Source organism: Gracilinanus agilis, chromosome 4 (assembly GCF_016433145.1).
Source record: "Gracilinanus agilis isolate LMUSP501 chromosome 4, AgileGrace, whole genome shotgun sequence".
Taxonomy (NCBI): Eukaryota; Metazoa; Chordata; class Mammalia; order Didelphimorphia; family Didelphidae; genus Gracilinanus; species Gracilinanus agilis.
The window spans coordinates 464,371,789-464,396,481 of NC_058133.1; the positions used below are offsets into that span (position 1 = coordinate 464,371,789).

The 24,693-nt window shown below is 38.0% G+C and overlaps 1 protein-coding gene across 2 annotated transcripts in view; it reads left to right on the forward strand.

Moving 5' to 3' along the window:
- MAGI3 (membrane associated guanylate kinase, WW and PDZ domain containing 3) overlaps window positions 1-24,693 on the forward strand; it is a 242,421-nt gene that overhangs the window by 177,600 nt on the left and 40,128 nt on the right. For both annotated transcript variants that reach the window (XM_044672365.1, XM_044672364.1), the window contains exons 13-15: window positions 278-369; window positions 1,696-1,888; window positions 14,331-14,516. In XM_044672365.1, coding sequence (XP_044528300.1) covers window positions 278-369; window positions 1,696-1,888; window positions 14,331-14,516 — 471 coding nt within the window. The remainder of the gene's footprint in view (window positions 1-277; window positions 370-1,695; window positions 1,889-14,330; window positions 14,517-24,693) is intronic.

The following is a 24,693-nucleotide window of genomic DNA, read 5'->3' on the forward strand; positions in this document are numbered from 1 at the left end:
TGTTAACTTGCTGCCAGGTAGACATACTGGTAAGAAAACTAATTTTAAATACTAATTAGGAATAGGACACTAGGCCTAGAACATATGTAGCAGAGCTTGGCAGTTTACATTTTTCTTATATTAATGTTCAATCTCAAACTGATAGAAATTTTAAAGCTCAAAGTTAATAATTTTACTGCAAGACTATAAAATATTATCTGTTCGACATTAGTTTTCCTGTTTTATTGTTTTTCATTTGAGATAAAATAAAAATTCCACTTTTTCTTCTTTCACTTAGCTCCAAACACCAAGGATTTGGATGTTTTCCTTCGAAAACAGGAATCGGGCTTTGGCTTTAGAGTCCTAGGAGGGGATGGACCTGATCAATCTGTAAGTTGTTTACTTGGAAATTTGGAAATATGTGGTATGTTCTTTTTTAAAAAAATTTTTTTTAAACCCTTACCTTCCGCCTTGGAGTCAATACTGTGTATTGGCTCCAAGGCAGAAGAGTGGTAAGGGTAGGCAATGGGGGTCAAGTGACTTGCCCAGGGTCACACAGTATATGGTATGTTCTAATTGTTTGTTCTCCCTCTGTAATGATTACATTCTCTTAAAAATCTTGAGTATTTTGATTAATAGAGTTGGCCAACTTAGAGGTTTTATTTCTATATGGTCCTATTGACATTTGTTTTTGGAGAGAAAAACTTGATAAATGTAAAATAGAAAAATTTTACCTTTTAATAATATGAACTGTGTTTTATAAAATTTAATGGTATACTTGTGTTCTGATTCATTTTATTTAAAAAAGCTTTTACCACCCCATCAGTCAAATAAATTTTAATTCTAGTTGAAATGACTATAGGGAAGTGGTCAGACCCTGGGAATATTTTGGCAAGATGTACCTGTTTCTTCCTGGATAGTTATTTTCAGTCTACTGGGGTTCAAATTGCCAAAGCATTTATAAAAATTCATCTCAGACAACCTGAGAGACATCTTTATTCTCTTTCTAATACCAAGACTGAACAACACAAATAACCAAAGGAATCTGTTTATTAGAACCTAATTATAAATGACATATTGGATCTATCCTGCTATATCAGGCAACCACACATGGAAACATTTCGGGTTTTTGGTAGTTTTCTAGTTAATAATAAAAATATTTTAAATAAGGTAACCACAAGCTGTTATAGTATCTTTTAACAAAAGTATTTTAATGATTGTTTTTAGATGAAAGATAACCATTTATTCTTTTTCCTCAACAAATGTTTCATGGTAGTAAACAGTTAACTTGCTATGACAGTCATCTGCATTTCAATAGGGATTCGTCCTTTTGCCCTCCTCACTATAGAGAGACAATGTCCTGATGGTAGCAGAGACTTTGTTCCAAGTAGCTGTTACATGAGAGTGTGTTTTCTGGGTGTAGTCGTTCCTCTGGTTAAACAGACCGGGATGTGGTCCCTACTCTCTTTGTACTCATCCCTAAGGATCTGGTGAAAGTAAAGGAGAATGGTATTGAGGAGTTCCCATCATTTCAATGTCTGAGACTATCTGGTGTCATTTTCACAATGGATGACTTTCTGAGGTGGGACAATTTTTCTTTTTGGATTTAAACACCATTTTTTAGTTTGCCTAACATTCAGTTTTAGTGAAAATTTGACTATTGACTGATCTAAGCAGATGGTTTAGACCAACCCATAGATGTTTGTGTTTCATCAGATATACATTGGAGCCATCATTCCCCTGGGAGCAGCTGAGAAAGATGGTCGGCTTCGTGCTGCTGATGAACTCATGTGCATTGATGGGATTCCAGTTAAAGGAAAATCACACAAACAAGTTTTGGACCTGATGACAACTGCTGCTCGAAATGGCCATGTGTTGCTTACTGTTAGAAGAAAGATTTTCTATGGCGGTATGTCAGTCTCATTGTGGTAATAACAGACCCCCTTCCTTCCATGGTGTACTTACAGTTCTTTGGTCAGATTTGCATCACAACATGTAATAAGACTTCACATCTTTCATACTTTCGGGCCTCTGTATTACAGACAGTTGTTCAGAACACTTACCTCTGTTTGCCACTAGTCATTTTATGCCTTTTATTTGGGAGTTCTTATATGTGCTGACCTCAGCATAATCCTTCTGAATGGATTTTTTTCCTGATTTTGCTGGCAAACATACTTCTGATTTTTGTGCCCATACTTTAATATTTCAGTAATCTGCAATTTTGTTGACACAGCTCCAACCTACCTTTTGATCTTGATTCTATGTTATCCTCCTTTATCCACTCCAGTCTGGGCACTCTGGTCTTTTGTAATTCCTTACCCATGATATTCTGTCCCCTCTCTCCATGTTTTTCACAGGCTCTCCATCAGATATGCAATATACCCCATGCCCACTTTTGCCCCATAGGATCACTAGTTTCCTTCATAAGTAAACTCAAATGCTTCTCTGCTTAAGACCTTTCCTAATCTCCCTTATTAACTAGTTCTTTCTTCCAAATTATTTTGTAATAATTTTGCATTTATTGTGTGTGTGTGTGTATATAAGTGTGAGGAAAGAGAATTTCTGTTGCATGCTAGGAGCAAGAGCTAGGAGCGTCAGTTGGAAACAGTGGAGAATTGTGGGAGAGATTCCTGAGGAAGGGGCTTTTTGGTTTGAACTTAAGGTGGGAGGAAGGAGTGGAACTTGCTCAAGATGATCCAAGAGCCAAACCGAGGGTTTTCCTGAACTATTGTGAATCCTGGAAGCCTATTTCCCTGCCAGCAGCCATTGTTACTCTCAGGACCAAAATCACTCAATCCTTTGGGATTCAGGACTCTAATCTGGGAGAGGACCCCCAAACCTCTCCGTCCTCACCTTGCCTTACTAAGAGACCCTACCTAAATATATTTATAATATAATAATAAGATAGGAACTAGAGATAGAGGGAAGGGAAGGAGAAACTTTGGGTTGAAGCCTGAATTGGCTCTCCAAAGGCATGGACCTTGGGGCTTAGATCCTTAGGGTACCTAGTTCCCTCTGCCCAACATCCTCATCAACTATCCTGATTTATCTACAATAAATAAATAGCAGTCAGAAAACAAGTTCCAGACTTATTTAAAGACAAAGAGGGGAAGAGGGTCTGAGAGCAATTACTTGGCTGAAACTATCATAGAGCTAGATCCCCTGTGGAGACTTTAGTTTACCGAGGCTCTGGACCGGTCCAGACAGGATCTCCACATACCTCAACATTTTGATAGCCTTCCCACTGTCCTCTAAAGCCCACTCCCACTCTCTGAAGTCCACCATTCTGGAGAATTAGTTTGTCAAGTGTTAGTGGCACTTTAAGGGAAGGGTTGAGAGAATCATCTCACTGTGGCCGATCTCTCTTTACCACCTAACCCCTCTCTAATTGGGCCATTAATACTGTGTGTGTGTGTGTGTATGTGTGTGTGTGTGTGTGTGTGTGTGTGTGTTACATTACATATGCCTGTCTTATGGATGGTATGGGACAGGCTTTTTCATGTAGATTATAAACCCCTTGAGGGCAGGAATTATTTCGTCTTGGCTTTACTTTTCCTCTGTGCCTGGCACAGAGCAAAAATGTTCAGTTGTTGAGAGTTATGAGTTTGTCACTGTAAGAAACTCCCACTGCCACCAAGGATATGCAGTTCATCTAAAATTCAGTCTTAGGGGAAGTAACCCGGGCCAATAAAAGGTTGCTTGCAATCACATAACTATGTGTCAGAGACAAGACATTAACCAAGGCCTTCCTGGTTCTTTTCTGTACTATATTGCCTTTGTATGTGTGTACACATTAGCATGAGTGTAGTAATTTTATGCATGCACACACACACTCATGCACAAAATTCCAATTTATTTAATAAGAAATTTGGGTCAGGGGCAGCTGGGTAGCTCAGTGGAGTGAGAGTCAGGCCTAGAGACAGGAGGTCCTAGGTTCAAACCCGGCCTCAGCCACTTCCCAGCTGTGTGACCCTGGGCAAGTCACTTGGCCCCCATTGCCCACCCTTACCACTCTTCCACCTATGAGACAATACACCGAAGTACAAGGGTTTAAAAAAAAAAGAAAGAAAGAAATTTGGGTCCACAATTTCTTTATTCTTAATCTCTTATTTTGGTTGCTCATAATTTGATAATGAGGTTTTGAATTTCCCAACTTTATTTTTTTATTTCTTCTTGTCTCTTAGCAAGAAGACCACTGTCTTTTCAATTATGATTTTAACTACTGAATGTTGGATACATATATATTAAGACATGCTGTGTATTTGTGTGTGTATATATATATATATGAATGAGTGAATGAATAAATAAGCCTTTAATGGGGGCTTATTCTCTGCCAGCCTGTAACAGCCAGGTGCTAAATGCTAGGGATACAAATACAAAAAAGAGAGATGGGCCCTGCCCTCAAGGAGCTTATTTTTACTAGCAGGAAAGAACACATATAGGGCAGTGATCATCGAAGACTGTTGTCATTCTTTTCCCTAAAGTAATTGTAGTTATTGATATGATGGCAAAGGATGAGTGAAGTAGTGTGGCATATAAAGAAGATAGCAAGATTGGGTGTCTGGGGCTTGCTACATATACTTATTTATTGCCAATCATCAAGGACTCAGGGCAGCAGCTGGAGGTTGAGAGAGTGCAGAGGTTAGCCCTGCCTGAGCAAGCATGTGTATGTCTGTGTTTCTGCCCCTTGCTACCATTCTCTTTTTAGTTTTGTGTTATTATGATTAAAATTATTTTGAAAACTGCTTTTGGGTAAGTATATCAGTTTATTGATCAGGCTAGCATTATAACCAATTAAGTAATAGCTCAGAGGCCCTCTTGAATGACTAAAGACCTGGCACACCCTTTAGGCAGATGTATAAATAGAATTTTAGGAGCTCATCATTCAGTCCTTCAATGAATATCTAAAGGCACCTCTAATTAGCAAATAGGTAAATAGGAAGTAGTTCAAACTATCCATTTCTAATCCCCACTTGATGGGATAATGGGGGTCTAGTAAGCAAGAAAAGAATCTTTGTCTTACTCTTCTATTGACCCAATTCTGTTAAAAGAGAAGACATTTATTGGGATTCTTAAGGACAAAGAAAATGCAAAAAAACCCTGGCATATCAATTCTTTCCAATATATAGTAACTAAATGGGGCCATTCTAATCCCTTGATGTATGAATTAAATACAGGATATAAAAAACAAATTCTCACAATATCTCTCTATTAGAATGCAAGTTCCTTGAGAGTAAAGATTGTTTTCTTTTGTCTTTGAATCCCCAATATCAGCACTATCCCTAATACATAAGTGCTTTTTATTTTTTTCTTTGAAATAGTCAAGTTAATCTGTCTATTCACTGATTTGGCAGTTCTTTCCAGTTATGCATGTTACAACCAATCCTTGCCTGCCCATCCTTTGTGACTATATCTCTGTCCTCCAAAAAATTCACCTAGAGGTGCCACCCAGAATGTTGATGGCCTTCCTTTTTTCCTCCCTACATCACTAGGGTACCAGTGGAGCCCTCTGTATATCTACCTGTAGTCATTCACTTTTTTTTTTTTAAACCCTTGTACTTCGGTGTATTGTCTCATAGGTGGAAGATTGGTAAGGGTGGGTAATGGGGGTCAAGTGACTTGCCCAGGGTCACACAGCTGGGAAGTGGCTGAGGCCGGGTTTGAACCTAGGACCTCCTGTCTCTAGGCCTGACTCTCACTCTACTGAGCTACCCAGTTGCCCCATTCACTTTTTTTTTTTTTTTTTTAATTTTAAACCCTTAACTTCTGTGTATTGACTTATAGGTGGAAGATTGGTAAGGGTAGGCAATGGGGGTCAAGTGACTTGCCCAGGGTCACACAGCTGGGAAGTGGCTGAGGCCGGGTTTGAACCTAGGACCTCCCGTCTCTAGGCCTGGCTCTCAATCCACTGAGCTACCCAGCTGCCCCCACCCCATTCACTTTTGCCACATGACAAGCTCATCTCTTAATATCTCATAATTCTTTGATGAAATTCTTTACCTTTATTTTTCTTCAGAGTTTATTATTGGCTCCATGTTGTAACCTGTTCCCACTCACCATGTGCCTTTCCATTTCTCTGAGGTGGTACTCATTTTTAATTCTTCAGAGACAGTGATATTGCAGGGTTCATTGCTTGAAAAAATGGACCTGTGCTTTGCAATTTCCTGAAAGTAGCTCTTCTCCTGCTTGATTTCAGCACTGAGCGTAGGTAATTGTCCATGCATGTTGTCTGGTCCAGATATACCTTTTGTTGAACAAACTATATGGTATAAATTAAGAGACACATCGAAATCTGAGTAGTAGATATTCTGTCTTTCTAATATACATAGAAAGGCTATACTGCTTTTAGTGATTTCTTCCAGGAATTTCAGCAGTGCCTAAAAATTGATGCAATCAGCAGTGTTATTGATAAATAGCAACATCTATTGAACCCTACCATCCATTGAGAATCCCTCCTCAACTGATAGTCTGCCAGATCTCTATCACAATGGCAGTTACTTTTGTCACCTCCATACATCTTCTTGTTTATGCCTTGCCTAGTGTTTATCAGAGGATTAGCAAACCAGGGTTATTTCTATAGTTGTAGCTTTGAAGGATTACTGAATGATCTTCATAGATGGATAGAAGATAACTTGTAACAGAGCCTGTAAGGCAGCATTTTGATCTACCAAGTGGAATACTATTTTGTAATCAGTAAGCAATAATCCCAGTAGGACCACATATTCTCTACATCTTTCAGTTTGTGAGGAAATGTTAGAGTTGCTACCTTTGTGTGGGGACACCAAGATGGCAGAGAAGGTACACAGACCCATCTGAGCTCTACCAAATTATCCTCAAAAAAACTATGATGTAGCACCTCACAATGAATTCTGGAGTAATAAAACCCACAAAAAGATGAGGTGAAGTAATTATTTCAGCCCAAAACAACTTAGAAGGTCAACATGAGGGATCTTTTGCACCAGGGTGGAGGTGGAGTGCAAAGCAGTGAGCCAGGGCAGTACCCACCATAGCAATGGGCTCTGGACACAGCTGAAGCAGCAGCAAAGGCTTCCAGAGCTTTCAGCCACAGATGGCAGGGCAGCTGCTCAGAAGGAGATTGTGCAGAGGTCCCTTTGCTGGCTTTCAGGGCAAGACTCAGGTCATATTGCCCATATTCACTACCACACACCAGCACTTGCAGCCACAGGGGAGGAGGAGACCTAGTCGCAGTTCGAAGTGGTAAAAGAGGGCTTATGCTTACTCACAGACCAGAGCATGTGAGAGTATTGAAAACACTTCTTCTTGCATCATACTTCTTTAGAAGAACTGAAAGCAGATAGGTCCTCAGAGCCAGCTCTGAAAGCAGCTACACAAAGAACCTGAAGCTAGAATAGGACTCTGTTCACCACAGTTACAGAGCCCAACTTTAACAGTTTTCTTAATTAAACGGAAAGAAAAAGGCTGGGGAAAAAAAGCAAACAACAGCAGCAACAAAAAGAAACTCAAAGAAAGTTATTTTGGTGACGGCAAAAAACACAAATTCAGAAGAAAACAAATCTAATATTACTACATCCAAAAGCTCCAGGAAAAACATAATTGCCCTAAAGCCCTAAAAGAATTAATGAAGGAGCTCAAAAAGGAATTTTAAAATTAAATGAGAGGTAGAAGAAAAATTGGGCAAAGAAATGAGAATGATACAGGAAAATCATGGGAAAAAAAGAGTCAACAGCTTAGTAAAGACAGCAGGAAAAAATACTGAAGAAATTAATACTTTAAAAAAGAGAATAGGCCAATTGGTAAAAGCACAAAAATCCAATGTAGAGAAGAACTTCTTAAAAGAATTGGCCATATTGAAAAAGAGGTATACACATTGAAAAAAAATTAAAAGGAGGATAGGGGAATGACTGAGGGCCAGACAAACTGGGGACACTCCCACACCTCACAAAGGGAAGGACTGACAAGTAAACCAAGTAAACACAGAATAACAAGTAAGGGATGTGAGGGTTAGGGAATAGCAGTTTGTCAGTTAACTGTCAAACCTATCAGCCAGGGAATGGCACAGATATAATTAGCTTCAGGTTTTAGGATCTTTATGGCATGGAGGAATCAGGAAGTTCAAAAAACTGGTTTGTTGATGTTATACTTAAAGGATAGGCAATGAGGGAAAGGTCACACTAACTCTTATCAACTATAGATGAACTCAAGGGTTGAAAGGTGGGACACACTACACTAACACTAAAGCAGTCAATCAGGACAAGCCAGGCTGGTCAGAAGGGGCAAGAGGTTTCTCACTGATGAGTCCACTTCAGCTTCACAGATGATCACAGCTTTCACAGGAACTCAAGTATCACAGCAATTAATCCACAGGGTAGATGAAGTCATCTGCATATCCACCATGCAGATCTTACTTATATGCTTAACTTGATCTTCCTTCACTGGATAAATGTTTCTTGCTGGAGACAATCCACTTTTCCCAGGCTCTTAGACACCTAAGCCAACCAACCTAACTGCCATCAGCCACAGAGTCACTCTGGAAAAACTCCTTCACTTATGCTCTTTATTTTAAATCCTAATTTTCTCATAACAACATTCACCAAGGAAAAGAACTCTTTACAAAGTAGAATTGACCAAATGGAAAAGGAGGTACAAATCATCTCTCAAAAAAATCATGTCTTAAAAATTAGAATTGGGCAAGTGGAAGGAAGCTAATAATTCCATGAGACATTAAGAAACAATCAGACAAAGTCAAAAGAATAAAAAAATAGAAGAATTATGTGAAGTATCTCATTAGAAAAACAGCTGATCTGGAAAATAAATCCAGGAGGGATAATCTGAGAATTATTTGGCATATTATCGAAAAAAGCTTAGACATCATCTTTCAAGAAATCATCATGGAAAACTTCCCTGATATTCTAGAACCAGAGGGTAAAAGAAACAGAATCTGCTATTCTGAAAGAGATCCCAAAAGGATAATTCCCAGGAATATTGTAGCCAAATTTCAAAACAATTCTTGAGATACCACCCACACCTGTAAGATTGGCCATCATGACGGAAAAGGAAAATGACAAAATTTGGAAGGGATGTAGGACCAATGCACTGTTGGGAGAGTTGTGAACTGATCCATTTTAGGGAGCAATTTGGATTTGTGGCTCATGGGTTATAAAACAGTACCTACTCTTTGACCCAGCAATACTATTACTAGATTTGTATATGAAAGAGATTTGAAAAAACAAACAAACATGGATTATTATTCCTGTTGACTCCTTAGGAGCATAGGGCCGCAACCATCTCACGCCAGCGGACTCTGTTCTGGGCAACTTCCCCCAGCTGGGCCCATGTCATTCCGACCGTTTTTGTTTCATTTTCAGCAGATCTTCGCCAGGTCTGTTTTGGTCTTCCAACTTTCTTCCTTCCTGAAGGGTTCCAGCTCAATGCTTGTCTGGCTACGTTGTCTTCCAGTTTTCGTAGCGTATGTCCTATCCATCTCCACTTACGTTTCTTTACGTCCTGACTGATGGGATACTGGATTGTTCTTTCCCAGAGACTAGCATTGGAGATCTTTTCAGGCCATCTGATGTTCAAGATGTAGCGTAGACATCTGTTAACAAAGACTTGGAGTTTGTTGGTGTTAGCGCTCGTCACTCTCCAGCTTTCTGATCCATATAGGAGGACGGCCTTTACGTTGGTATTGAAGATTCGGAGCTTAGTGACAAGGGACAGTGCTTTGGAGATCCAGACAGACCACAGGGTGTTAAATGCCTGTCTGGCTTTGTTGATTCGGTTTCTGATGTCCTCATCTGCTCCGCCGTCCCTACTGACTATGCTACCCAAATAGGTGAAGTGGTCCGTCTCCTTGATGTTTTCTCCCTGTAGTTGGATTGGCAGGTCCTGTCTGCTGTTGACTGTGATCACCTGGTCTTCTTCTTGTTGATCTTCAGACCTGTCTTCTCCGCTTCTTCAGAGAGTCGTGCAAGTTTGAGATCATCAAAGCCATCAAGACCATGAAAAATGGTAAGACTGCAGGTCCAGATGGCATCCCCCCTGAGGCACTCAAGGCAGACCCAGAAATGTCAGCGGAGATGCTACAACCCCTCCTTCAGAAGATCTGGGAACAGGAACAAGTCCCGACAGACTGGAAACTAGGCTACCTAGTGTAGCTACCCAAGAAAGGTGACCTATCCCAATGCAGCAACTGGTGAGGAATCATGCTTCTATCCGCTCCCAGCAAAATCCTGACCAGAGTAATCTTAGAAAGACTGAAGGAGGCCTTGGACAAGAAGCTGAGAATAGAACAAGCAGGGTTTCGTCAGCACAGATCATGCACCGACCATATCATCACCCTAAGAATCATCATCGAACAGTCCATCGAATGGCAGTCCCCACTCTACACAACTTTCGTGGATTTCGAGAAGGCATTTGACAGCGTAGACAGGAACATCATCTGGAGATTGATGCAGCATTACAGGATTCCCCCGAAGCTCATCAACATCATCCAGCGGTTATGAAGACTTTACCTGCCAGGTCATCCACAATGGGAAACTGACGGCTGCCTTCACAGTGAAGACCGGAGTGAAGCAAGGCTGCATGCTTTCGCCCCTTATCTTCTTGATGGTCATAGATTGGATCATGAGAAGAATTACCAAGGACAACAATACGGGCATTCAATGGACTCATACCAAACAGCTTGAGGACCTTGACTTCGCAGATGACATCTGTCTCCTTTCTCACAAGCGATGTGCAAGCCAAACTTGCACGACTCTCTGAAGAAAGTGGAGAAACAAACATGGAAGGACTTATATATTTACAAAAATATTTAAAGCAGTTCTTGGTGGGCAAAGAAGTGGAAAGTGAGGGGATAGTCATCAGTTAGGGATTGACTGAGTAAGTTATAACATATGATTGTAATGGAATACTATTGTGCTGTAAAAAATGACAAGCAGGAGGAGCTCAGAAAAACCTGAAAAGACTTACACAAAATGAAGCACAGTAAAATAAGCAAAATCTGGAAAACATTGTACACAGTGACAGGAGTACTGTATAATGGACAACTATAAATAATCTAGCTTTTCTCACCACTATAATGATCAAAACCCAAAGGACTCAATAAAAAAATGACATCTGCTTCCAAAGAAAAAGAACTGATAAGAATCTGAATCCAGACGAAAGCAAACTTTTTAAACTTTCTTAATTGTTTTATTCAAACCTCCTTCCTCAAAAGCATTGATATGGAAAAATGTTTTACATGATTTTTTACATTAATTTACATAATTGCATATATGAAATCTTTATGAAATTACTTACTATCTCAAAAAGAGGGTTGTTGGGCGGGTTGAGGATACAGATAATTCGAGACTCAACGTTCTTTGAGAAATGTTGGAAATTATTTTTACATGTAATAGGAAGAAAAAATAAAATGAAAGTTTTTTTTAAATGTTACCTTTGTGGAATATTGTTTTTGAAAGCCTGCTCTGGTTCCCAAATAAAGTTATCATCAGGGATGCCCTCAAATCATGTTTAGATGATTGATCATTAGGAAAATTTTGTATAGATAAGAGCATAGACATATAGGTTGATAATTATTTATGTTTTCTGAGTGACTTTTTTTAAATCATTAAGGTCTGAGATTTTTTTCCATATCTCCTTCCTTTAGGTTCTTTTTAAATTGGTCTTTCAGAACTCTTACAATTATACTGTGTTAGTACTATTTCCAGTTCTTCTGAAAGTACCGTAGGGACCCTGAGGGTAGAATCCAAATGTGATGGTTCTTCTGTCTTCAGTGAAAAAAATTTTTTTGCTGCAACAAAATTTCCTTTACACACACATTAATACATAACAACTCTCAATTTATATATTAACAACTCTCAATAAATGAACCAGCACATTCAGCATTTTTAAATTATACATGAAATGACCATGAGATCTCTCTTATTGTGAGAAAAAAATAGACAAAAAAAGTGAATTTAAAATTTGATTATCAGAATGGCAAGTGATCATAAGGTGATTTTTACATAGCATTTTGTAGTTTCCAAAGCACTTTACTTGTATTATCTCACTTTATCTTTCCAACAATCCTGTGAGGTGTGTGATTTTTATCCCATTTCTATAAATGAGGAAACGGAGGCTGAGATTAGTTAAGTGATTTGCTTTGCATCACACAGTTAATAAATGTCTGAGACAATTTTGAACTCAAGTCTTGCTGACTCCCACCCAGTACTAAATGTCTGCTGAGTGTCAGTTACTGTTACACTAGGTGTTAGAGATAAAAAGACAAAAAGAAACATTACTTTTTCTCAAAACTCATACATACTATAATAAGAAGGTAAACACTATACTTACAGAAGTAGATACAAAATAGATACAGCACAAGATACTTTTTTAAGGAGAGAAAAGCACCAAAAGCATATAAAGCAATCCAGCTGGCTCCCTTTCCTATCCAATTTCTACTGAACAAATTAGGCCCATCCAGATGTGCATTATATCCCAGTAATACATATAAGTTCAAAGTTGCTTCTTTCCACGAGGACTTTCATCTTCTTCAACTTACTGATACTGCTCAGTCCTGTCTTGGATTTTGTCTTCATTGAACTTCTGAGTGACTCAACTGCTGCTCTTCTTTCTAAATTTAATTTGGTTAATAAACACTTTTCTTCCTATCCCCTTCTTTTGAACATAAAGCTATTTGGATCAGATTTTGTTTTGCCAGACACCAGGCAAATACATTAACAGCCTTTCTCTGGCCAGGAGACTTACCATTTATTTCTTTGTTTTAAGCTGTTGTCTGGAAAGCAGGATGTCATTCTCAGTATCTCACCATCTTCTTAACCAGATGCTTTCTTCCTAAGGTTGTTTCTCTTTTTCAACTTTACACTACCTTTGCTCCCTTGTGGCCTTCGGTTCCTTGCCTAAGACTCCACAGTCTTTATTAATATTTTCAGAATTCCTTCTAGTAGTAACATTTATGTCAGTGTGAATCAGCAGAAGTAGCTTCTGGTTTTGTTTTGGATTTTTTTGATTAGGAGATGGGAATTCTCTGTTATATCTTAGGTGCCCTGGGGAGACAAGACATCCCTACAGTGATTTAGTTGACCAAGTTCCAAAGGCCACCTGAGAGGGAAGTCACCACTCATTGCTACCCTTCTTTTCTTCCTCTGATACATACTGGACAGTCTCTCACTTGCCCCCTCCCCTTTTCTTCCTCTGATACATACTGGACAGTCTCTCACTTGATCCAACTTTGCAAGTCAAGAAGTTTCCTCAGAGCATTTAGCCCCCTTTTTTGTTTTTCTCAAAACCAGAGTGGCTCTTTTTACCTTTTTCCTTTGGGTGACATTCTCTCATTCTTCTCAATTAAAGCATGTTTTCTCATGCCTCTTTTTCATACTTTCTGTTCATATTTTTTTCTTTTTCCCCAACCTTCAAAGACCCCTCAGAGAGATGATTTTTTTTTAACCCTTATCTTCTGTCTTAGAATTAATACTAAGTATTGATTCCAAGGTAGAAGATTGATAAGGGCTAGACAATGGGAATTAAATGACTTGCCCAAGTCACACAGCTAGGAAGTGTCTGAGGCCCTATTTAAATTCAGGCCTTCCCATCACTAGGCCTTGTTTTCTATCCACTGAGCCACTACTTAGCTGCCCCCATATTGATTTTTAAATCCAGGAAAAATAAAAATTTAAATTTAGTAAAATTTAGACACAATTGAATCTAGTCATGACTATATACAGTGAATCCTTCACATTGAAATAGCACTGGGGCAGCTATGTGGCTCAGTGGATAGAGAGTCAAACCTAGAGATGGGAGGTCTTGGATTCAAATCTGGCCTCAAACACTTGTAACTGAGTGACCCCGAGCAACAAGTTACTTAACCCCAACTACCCAGCTCTTACCACTCTTCTGCCTTTGAAACAATATTTAGTATTACTTCTAAGACAGAAGGTAAGGATTTTAAACTTAAAAGAAAAAAAAAAAAAGAAATAGCATATGAAAGCTAGAGTTTATCTCCCCTCCCCAAAAAGCATAAAAAAGTATCAAAGGTTAATAGCCTACAATGGTTGCATGAACTTCTATTCAAATGATCTCAAGTTTATTGTCCTGGAGAGCCTTCTCATGCTCCTTCTCCCTTAGTAATTGGAGGATGTTCATACTTCTGAGGGTCTATAAATATAAATTTACTATTGCTATATTTCTAATACTATATTCAAAGTGCTCTTTGATATTTAACTCCAAATTTATGTACTTAGTTTAACAATGCTTTTAAGGGGGAATTCTCATTATAAAGTATTTGTTAACAAAAAATCACATTTTACATCAGCTGTTCAGCTGAGCCATACCTTCTCATGGTGTCAGAATTAATCATGTGTGTTATATAGAGAAGCAACCTGAAGAGGATGATTCGCAGACCTTCATTTCAACACAGAATGGATCTCCCCGATTGAACCGGGCAGAGGGGACAAGCCGACCTTCTCAGGAGCCCTATGATGTTGTCTTGCAGCGTAAAGAAAATGAAGGATTTGGTTTCGTCATCCTTACCTCCAAAAACAAACCACCTCCTGGAGGTAAGGGCTCTTATATAACTTTTTTCCCAATTTTTCTCCTCATCTTGTCTTATGAGTCTCCTGCTGGACTTCATTAGACTAATTATGATTTATGTTATTGATGTTATGATTTATTATTGTTATAAGGATAATATGAGGCCTAGAAGGTTGTATTGGATTTGGTGAAAGAGAGAATTTGCACTCTTACCCATGGCCTTTGTGTAGGTGCTGCTGGCAGAAAGCTATGCCTCTCCTCACCTGATAGGCTTGGCTAGACTGAGCCTGTCAGCTGTCTCCTTTTAACAGTTGCCCAGGCAGGGAACCACTGAGAAGTTGTGTGTGTAGTTAACTTCTCTAGTTCCTCAGCCTGGGGTTGGAATGATTATTGATAAGGGCTATTGGTGCACTGTAACAAAACACTATATTTAATTCTAATTAATGGGGTTAGGAACAAGGGAAAGGATGGAGGATTTGGGAACTTTATTGCTAATAGTCTAAGTTAATGATAAGTTATGGAGATTTTTAGATCAGGTAGAGATTGGAGGTTCTTCACCCTCTCACTAACTCTGAATTGACTTGGCCAGAGCCAAGCCCAAGATTAGGGAAGGCTATTGATGATCTTTGAATGACAGTATCACTGTTCTCTCTCAGCTCTATTGACACTGATGGTAATTGCTCTCTAGCTCTCTCACTAAGACAAGTTGGGTTGCAGATACAGGCCTACCCTCCCTCTCAACCTCCCACCTCCCAAGTTCTGCTCCAGACTGAGCCATCTTGTGCTGTCCGTGATAGGTATTTATAAGGTTGGCTCCAACTGACTTTTGCCCTGGCTCACAGGTCTTCAACTGCTGGTCTTGTCACTCAAAGTGGTGTCCATCTTGTCCCAGAAATTCATTACAACATTATCTTAGTGAATCTTTCAGAAAATGATGAGTATTTTCCTTATTTATTTTAAAAGTTATGAAACCTGTATCAACATGAAGTTTCTTGGAGGTTTCAAAAGTACAATAAAGCCCATATTGATTCTCTTTATTTCCTCTTTACAAACTCAAGAAAATAACTATTAATAGCTCAATCTGCATCAGGATTATGGCACCACAGCCCAGAATGTCTCAGAATCCTAACTTAATGGATTCAGCAAAAAGTGTAATACCAAGATGGAGGGGGAAACAAAGGACAGAGACTTCAAATTTACAATAAGAAATCTCTCTGGAAACGGAAATCATCAAGTACAGTGCTGATAGCAGTTGGAAAACAAACCTAGATAAGAGATAAATCTCAGTTCTGGAATATCATGAAAGAAGTGTTTACTCCAATGTCACTTAAAAATAATTATTTGGCTTATGATATTTGATTCCTTTGTTGAAGGATGAAAGACATTTCTCCTTAGATATGTCCTTTTTAAAGGTAAATTTTAGTGAAAATCTTTGTAAATTTGTCTAAATTGAATATGTAAATAAATAAATATCACTAGCACATTTTGGGAGACTATTCTCTTCTGAGAGATAAAAATGGCTTAGAATCTCTCCAAAAAGGAAATGATTATCCATGAAGCATCCCAATAATATTAACATTTTCAATAGAAATGCCACATTCAAGACATTAGTAATTAAGAAATCCATGATTTTATTTGGATGTTAAAAAATGATTTTCTTAAATATGTTAAAACAAAAAGGAATGTACTTACAAATGCAAATTTACATTTTGATTTTTTTTTAAAACTTTGTTAACATAATAATATCTCTCTGCCAGTGTGCCTGATCTTCCTGCTGGATACTGAGATATATTTAAACTAATACCTTTTTAGGAAAAGAACACTTTCAGGAAAGAGTTGTAAGCCAAACCATTTTAAGAAAACATTTCTAAAATTAATGTGAGTGTATGATGGAAGACAATATCATGGCATAGATGAATTATTACCATAGTACCAGGTCACTGCCTCCTGATACTGGCTTCCATTTTCCACAAGCAGTTGCTATGGTAACACTAGGAACTGTAACCGTCACTGATTATGTGGTCTCCACCAGAAAAATGGAAAAACAGCTAAGTGGATTTTATTTATCATTGTAGATTAAGATTTTTGAAAAGAACAACAAATAATCATATTCTAATTCTTAATACCACATAGTACTAGTATGATAATATATTATGGACTGGTCTGTGAACCAATCAGAGATTATTAGGATTCTTAATTTCCTAAATCTCTTTATAGTATAGAGTCAGGTATTTAAGGTAAAACTAAGCAGTACTGAAGGGGAAAATGAAGGAAATTGGGATCTAGTATATTATATTTTAACTTGTTTAAACATTCACTTTTTTAAGAAGCTAGTTTGTAGACATAGTTTAAATGATGCATTTATCTAGCAAAAAGATAAATTATTTGCCTCTTTTGAGAGGTACTTACCTTTTTAAGAAACTTTAGAAGTATATAAATGCAAATTCTTGAGTAACGAGGTGAGAAAGAAAACCCAATTAAAATGTAAAATTGAAGTAGTAGTTAATGTGCAGTAGGAAATGAGTGTTTGCAGCTCATTAATTATCAGCCTGAATAGTAAATTAGTCTCAGATTGTTGATGAATTTTATAAAATACTTGAGATTTCCAGTTATGGTATAAAATATGAGTTGATAACTTGAATGAAATGCTAGTTGATAAACCTCACCGACATTCAAGCTCTGTAAAAACCCTTCCCCAAATGTTCTACTATGGTTAGATGGTGGTCATTTTGATGTTAGGTATTAACTCTTCACAAAGAAGTTTCCAATCCAATTCAGTAAACATTTATTAAGCTTCTACCATGTGCTAGACACTGTACTAAGCACTGGGGATACAATAACTAAAAAGAAAGATAGTTCCAGCATTTCAGGAGCTTATAATAGAAAGGGGGCAACAATACATGTAAAAGGAGGCAGGATCTCAAGGGTGGAGGTGTAAGGGGGAAAAAGGGGTTTGGGGGTTGACTATATTAAAAGGTTAGGTTGCTGGGGGATTGAGCAATTATCAATCCCCAATTAAAGAGTAACCTCAAGTTAATGACTTTTATGGAAATTTATTTACATATAAGAAGAGGAAGAAGAAATAAGGAAATAAGAATCTAACACAGTAGGTAATTTGCTCCGATCCCCTAGTTAATCCAGGTAGATTTAATTAACCCTCAGCCAAGGGAAATCTGGCCTTGATCCCAAGGCCAGAAATTCAAGAGGGCCAGAGGCCCAGAGGCAAATGAAGCAAAAGCTTCAGTCACTGTCTCTTTGAAAGGGAAGTTCCTTAAGAGAAGTTCAGGAAGATTCAGTCTTAATACTCACCACATGGAAGTCCGGTCATGAGCCAGAAGAGCTCCTTCAGGTCCCATTAACAAACCAGAAGAGAGAGCCCAGCTGACTGAGGTCTCTTTTTAAAGGGGCCTCTTTCCTGTAGCCTCCTCTTAGTTCACGTGTCCAATCACAACAGATGCTTTTCTTAGGACTGCCTACGAGACAGTCAGTAAATTCTGATTTGTTACTCTAGCACACATGGGTTTCAGACCACCCAAACTGGAGATGTTTTCACATTTGGTGATTAAATCTAAAGTGTAGATTTAATCTAATTATCACAATCCCCCCCTGTGATCATTTGGGAGATTCGTCTCCCCAATTGATCATTTGACATAATCATCTTATACTCCTAAAATTCTAACTACAATAGTTAGAGATAAGAGGTAAGTAGAAGAGAGAGAGAGAGAGAGAGAGAGAGAGAGAGAGAGAGAGCGAGCGCAAAACCCATGTTTACTAGGCACATTGACAAAAGGTCAATTAGGGGGCAATTTCCTTTGGCATAAGAGTTTACAATTCAGAATAATTGTGTTCAATCCCCTCAAATTCAATTAGTTGCACCCCAAAGTTCATTTTGGATTGTCTTGATTCAGTGTAGGCTTCTACAGGGAAATAGTCCATTTTCTGGTTTCAAAGCTTTAGCAGACTTCTTTTTTCTCAAATTTTCTCAAATAAAATTTTAAAACTTGGATGTTTATAAAATACAGAGGAAAGGGAAGGATACCAGGAGATACCCAGCTTAGAGGCATCTTATTCCATGGAGAGGAAACCAAAGCAGAGTAGCAAATGCAAATTGGAGTGAGCTAAGAGTCTAGTTTGTGCCTTCCATAGAAGAAGACTTTGGGAAGAACTTGGTACTCTGTCCTGCAGCCCTCTAATCAGAGGGGAAAGGAGGTTGAGGGAGGTATGAGTTAGCAGCATAGTGGTGAAATTAGAAATGTTAAGCTTATCTTCGTAGGTGTGTCTTGTTCCAAGGAACAAGATGTCTCCTGAAGGGAATATGTTTATGCATATAAGTATGTTTAAATAAACTAGAAAATATTTAGTCCAGAAAATAGTTATTACTACCACAAATAATCAAACATTCAGACTACACCTTTTTAAAATGTGTAAGAGAAAATATTATGTCTTCTCCCAAAGCCTCTAAAACCTTGTACTTGTAACATTTTTCCACAAAAAAAGTTATTTCTGGTTATTTCTTCCTTGACCCATGAAATAAATGTGAATCTAATCCTTTACTGCTATTGCAAAAGGAAAGAGAGTGAATATGATTCGTTCTTCTGTTTTTAGAGGTCAAGAATGTTGAGCTAGTGGCTTCTTGCTTCCATGGACTCATATTATAAAAATGTTAAATGAATAGAATGCTTAGGCTTTTATTTAAGATTAAATATATCAGTCCTCACTTATCATGAACATTTTTCTAACACCTCAGAGGTATGGTGCTGCTCTTTCACTATGTGTTTTCAATCTAGTTTTATAAAACTAATTTTTTTAAGAGAGACGTTTAAAACTATTACAAAAGAGAGATCCTTTGCCTGAAGGAAATATAAAGAGCACAAAAGAGAACTGAATAATTAACTCCAAAATAGATTCAGGCCAGAGACCTATGAAACTCTTAAAAGTATAAATTTATAGCTAACTTAGAATTTTAGAAGCCACCTTGTTGAAATGCCTCATTTTACAGATGAGTATACTGACAGCCAGTTAAGTTGACCAAGGCCATGTAGATAATAACAGAGGTGAGTTTTGAACATATATTGTTCACAAATCTAGTATTCTTTCCATTGTGCTTGATTTCAACTGTATGGTAAATCTGTCTTTGAACTTAGTAGACCAACCAAGCATAATAAGACTGTCTTGCAAATTACTCATTTATCTTCTGAGACAAGCCCAAGTCTTTGCATGTTAATTTTTAAATTATTCAAAGTAGTTGAAAAATCTTGGCACTTTTTTGAATTTTGAAATATTTTAACAAACTGCTTTATTTTCTATTAAATTCTGCTTAAATTGTCTGCTCCCTAAAATGTTAAATATAATCACAAATTTTTAAAAATCACTTATTTTTTCACTTCCTACTCTCTTCTCAGTCTTTTGCAAACTGCCTTCCAATACCACCACCTTTCTAGAACTGCTTTCTCTCTAATGTTATCAATGATCTCTTAACTGCTAAGTACAATGGCTTTTTCTCTGTCAATGTTCTACTCAACTTCTTCAGGTTTGGACTCTGAAAGGTATTCCCTTCTCCTGATTATTCTCATTCTCTTGAGACTTTTGTAATGCTGTTGTTTCCTGGTTTTCCTCTTACCTTTCTGACCATTTATTCTTTCTCCCTTGCTTCATCTTCACTTTCCAACCACTAAGAGTGAGCATCTCCCAAGGTTTTGTCTCTGCCATGTATGGAATGCTCTCCCTGTTGAAATCCCAAGTTCATTTTAAAACACAGCACCAGTTCCACTTGATAAATAAGGCCTTTTCTGATCTTGGTACCCCCTGCCCAGTTGTGAGGGTTCTGTTAAAATTGGTCATACTCTTGATCTGGTCATCACCTCTCAGTGTATCACTTACATATTCATGAAAACCAAAGTTTCTTTGTCTGATCATAATCTTTTATCATTCCCTCTACCTTGGATTATTTCCACAGCCTGCTACACCTTTGCTTCTATTTATGTACTGCCAAACAGAACTAAAGAGAATCTCAAAGACCAAGCTGGCTCAGTCTGGCACAAATTTATACTTTGCTATCATCCCTGCACCTTCACTTCAGGAAGGCCATCCTTTTATACCTCCCTACTCAGCACACTACAGCAGCTTTTTTAAATTTTTTTTCATCCCTCCCCAAACATCCTGTAGCACCTCCTCCCCACACTCTACCATATGAGAACCTTGTCTCATGTTTCAATGAAATAATTAAGGTTATTCACCAAGAGCTCCCTCTTCTTACCTACTTCTCACAGCACTCAAATGTGTTTCCCTACTATCTTCTCTACCTCATCTCACATGAAGAAACAAGACCAAAATTTCTATATCCCTTCTCGATCCCCTTTCTTTCTTCTCCAGCAGATTTCCCACTATCATTTCCACACTCTTACTAGTCTTCAGTCTTTGCCTGTATTGGCAGGCTGCTTCACTGCTGCCTCCTCTATCTTCAAAAAATCCTTACTTTAATATGACCCTCCCCAGTAATCATCTTATCCATCTTTGCTCCTTTTTTTTGGCTAAAGTTCTTGAGAAAGCTGTCTCCTTTAAGTGCTTACACTTCCTTTCCTCTCACCTCATTCTAAATTCTGCAATCTGGCTTCCACCTTACTAATGATCTGAACTGCTAATGGCCTTTTCTCAGACCTCTTGACCTTTCTGCAACCTTTGATACTGCCACCTACCTTCTTCTTCTGGATCCTCTCTTCTCTCTTGGTTTTTGTTATACTGTTCTCTTCTGGTATTCTTTCTAATTTTCTGGAACCTCTATCTTAGTTTCTTTTGCTGGCTCTGCCTCCAATTCATACCCACCAACCAAGGGTACCCCATAACGCTCTTCCCTTGGCCCTTTCATTTCCCTCTAAACTGTTTTACTTGGTGATTTCATCAATTCCCATTGATTCCTTTATCTGTGTGCAGATGATTCTCAGATCTCTCTCCATCCCTAACCTCTCTCCTGACCTCCAGTCTTGCTTTATCAACTGCCTATTGGACATACTGAAATGGATGTCTCAAAGATCTCTTGAACTCAATATGGCCAAAACAGACCTCTTTATCTTTACTTCCCAATCTCTTCCAAGCTTCCCTTCTGCTGTTGAGAACAACACCGTCCTGTTAGGCTTATACCCTCAGTGTCATCCTCAACTGCTCATTCACACACCACATCTTTTCTATTGCTAAATTTTGACTCTTATGTTTTCACCTTAAAATCCATTTCTTAATGGGTAAGAGATCGAAGGATATGAACAAATACATTTCAAACTATTAATAGTGGCTGTAATTCAGTAATAATTAATAACAACATAGCAGCTAACCATATAACGCTTATTTTGTGCAAGGCACTGGACTAAATACTTTATAATTATTATCTCATTTAATCTTCACAACAACCTTGGGAGGTATGTGCTATTATTATCATCCCAGTTTTACAGATAAGGAATCCAAGGCAAGCAAAGATTATGTCACATAGCTAGAAAGGATCTCAGGCTAGATTTGAATCCAGACCTTCTTGATTCTAGACCAGGTGTTCTATTATAATTAAAATAATGATAATAATAGCTAGTATTTAATGTTTGCAAAGCACTTTCTATAAATGTTTAATGACAAATCATCCTCACCATAACCCTATGAGATAGGTACTATTAATATTCTCATTTTATAGTCAAGAAATCTGAGGATAAGAGAGGTTAAGCAACTTGACCAGGATCCTATAGGCAATAAATGCCTGAGGTGGGATTCAAACTTTAATCTTACTAATTCCAAGTCCAGGGTTCCATATAGAAAATAAAAGAAATTTAAATTAAAAGGATTTTTAAGTGTCATCTCACACCAAACAAACTGAGAAATATAACAAAAGATAGAAATGACCAATGTTGGGGCAGTTGTGGAAAGATAGGCACATTAATGATTCAGATATTCTAGAAAGCAATTTGGAAATCTGCTAAGAAATCTACAACTTTTGACTTAGATTCTTTGCTCAACATATACTCTCCCTCTTCCTTTAGGAAGGTCAAAGTAGAAGGAAAGAGCCAATAAACAAAAAAAAATATTTATAGCAGCCCTTTAAGTAGTTGGCAAAGAAGTGAAAACAAAGGGGATGCCTACCTATTGGGAAATAAATAAACAAATTATGGTTCATGATTATGAGAGAATATCACTGTATTATAAGATAAAGAATAGAAAGGATACAAGGAGGATACAAAGACTAATATGAACTGATGCTAATTGAAATAAGAGCCAGGAAAAAACATGCACAAAGGCTACAATAATGAAAATGTTAGTTCCCTTTATGTCTTGAGATATCTGAGATATTTGATGCAAAGATTTTTTTCTCTAGGCAGCTATCATAGTTTCATTGATTTTGTGAGTATAAAAGATTTTCAAGTTTGTATAGTAGGAATTATTTGTATAGTAGGTCATTTCTATCTCATTTGGTTAAGAATTCTTGCCCTAGTCATAGTTATGAACAGTACTTGATCTAGTTCTCTTCCAGTTTTTTAAAATATTTTATTTATTTTTAAAATAATGTGATCTTTATATTCAGGTCACCTGGGTATACCTTGTAATGCAGGGTTTGCAGCAAAAGCTTTTGCTTTTGCAAATTCAACTGTACAGCCCTGGCAGTTAGAAGTTTTTAGAATGTTCACAGAAAGACAGTTGGAGCCTGAGACTATAAATAGTGCTGAAGCTCCAACTGAAGGGCTTTTGCCTTTTGGCTTCAGCATTGGCCTGTGCTTATTTGTCTTGGGGACATTTTGGACCTAGCTTGATTTCTCTGGACCTCTCCCTGATCTCTCTTCATTTACATCCCTCCTGTTTCCCTGAATTTCCTTTTGGTCCCTGGGAGGAAAGGTAGGCTTTGTGGTTGGACATTGTGGGTTTAGTTTCTGTAGGCAAGTAGGATATTCCTAAATCAAGCCACCCCTTATTTAGTGATTTGATAAATACTTTTACTTCAGGACAGTGAAGTCTTCCTGATTGGGAGAGCAGGCCTCTCTCAGTCTGACCCTCTCCTGTGACCCTTCCCCCAGCCTCAACTTTCTCCCTAGCAGCAGTTAGAAAACCTAAAACCTCCTACCCTCTGATTATCCCAGACATTAATAAATCCCCTTTGTTACCTATACAAAGCCTCTGGTGAATGATTATATTGACGATTAAGGCAAAGGCTGAAGAGGGGAGAATTTCTTTCCTTTTATTTTCTTGAGGTAAACCTAAGCATCCATCTTGGGCAGAAAGTACACTGGCAGGGAGGAGCCTTTGACTCCTCCCTCGAGGGACTTTAGAAATTAACAAGAGAAACCCCAGCCTTGATCTAAACATTTCTGACTGGCCCAATTCCTCTTGTATCTTAGAGATACTTTCCCTGCCTGAAGAACCCAGCCTATTTCCTCCCTGAACCCTCTGTCTCTAGCCTCAGTGATAAGCCTGTTGAGCAACCCTCCTGTATACTTCCATTAATTCCCTTACCTTCCTATATATAATCCATTCATCCTTTCATTACTCACCTAACCCCTTTACTCCTCCTATACCAAGATTGCCTATTCATTCCCTTAACTCAGCCATCACCCTTTATCCCTGTTATTCCCTATTATCAACATTTTGCCAAACTTCTTCATAACAATATTCAGGACACCTGGGTATATCTTAATATACACACTTTTGTTCTGTTTCCACCCCACTCCCAACTTACCTGTCCTGTTTTTACTTATCCTATATATTTTTTAATAAATCCAGAACCATATACCTGGCATTTTCCTCCACCTTCTTTTTCAGTTCTTGATTACATTTGTAAAATTCTGCAAATCTATTCTTCCTAACCCTTGTTAAGTGTACTCTTTCCCTGGCAGGATTCTGTCATCTTTTACATCTGTTATTTATTTCCCAAATCTACCTTTATCTTTTGAAGATCTTGCTATTGATTGCTAACAATGATAGAAATACCACCTATGTCAGTCTTTAGTCTCTTGCCTAAGTCTCCCTGATTCCTAACAGTGCTTTCTAGGTTATTTCTCATCTTGTTTTGTGTGCTCACATGAACCACCAAGAGTGCCTATTTGTTGTCTACTTTGATGAATCTTGAGAGGTTCTCTATAACATATTGAATATATGCCCCAGAAAGCCACCAGACCTCTCTGACATTGTTATCAGGTCAGAGAGACATTATCAATATTAGTCTCTCCTTCCTCTGACCTT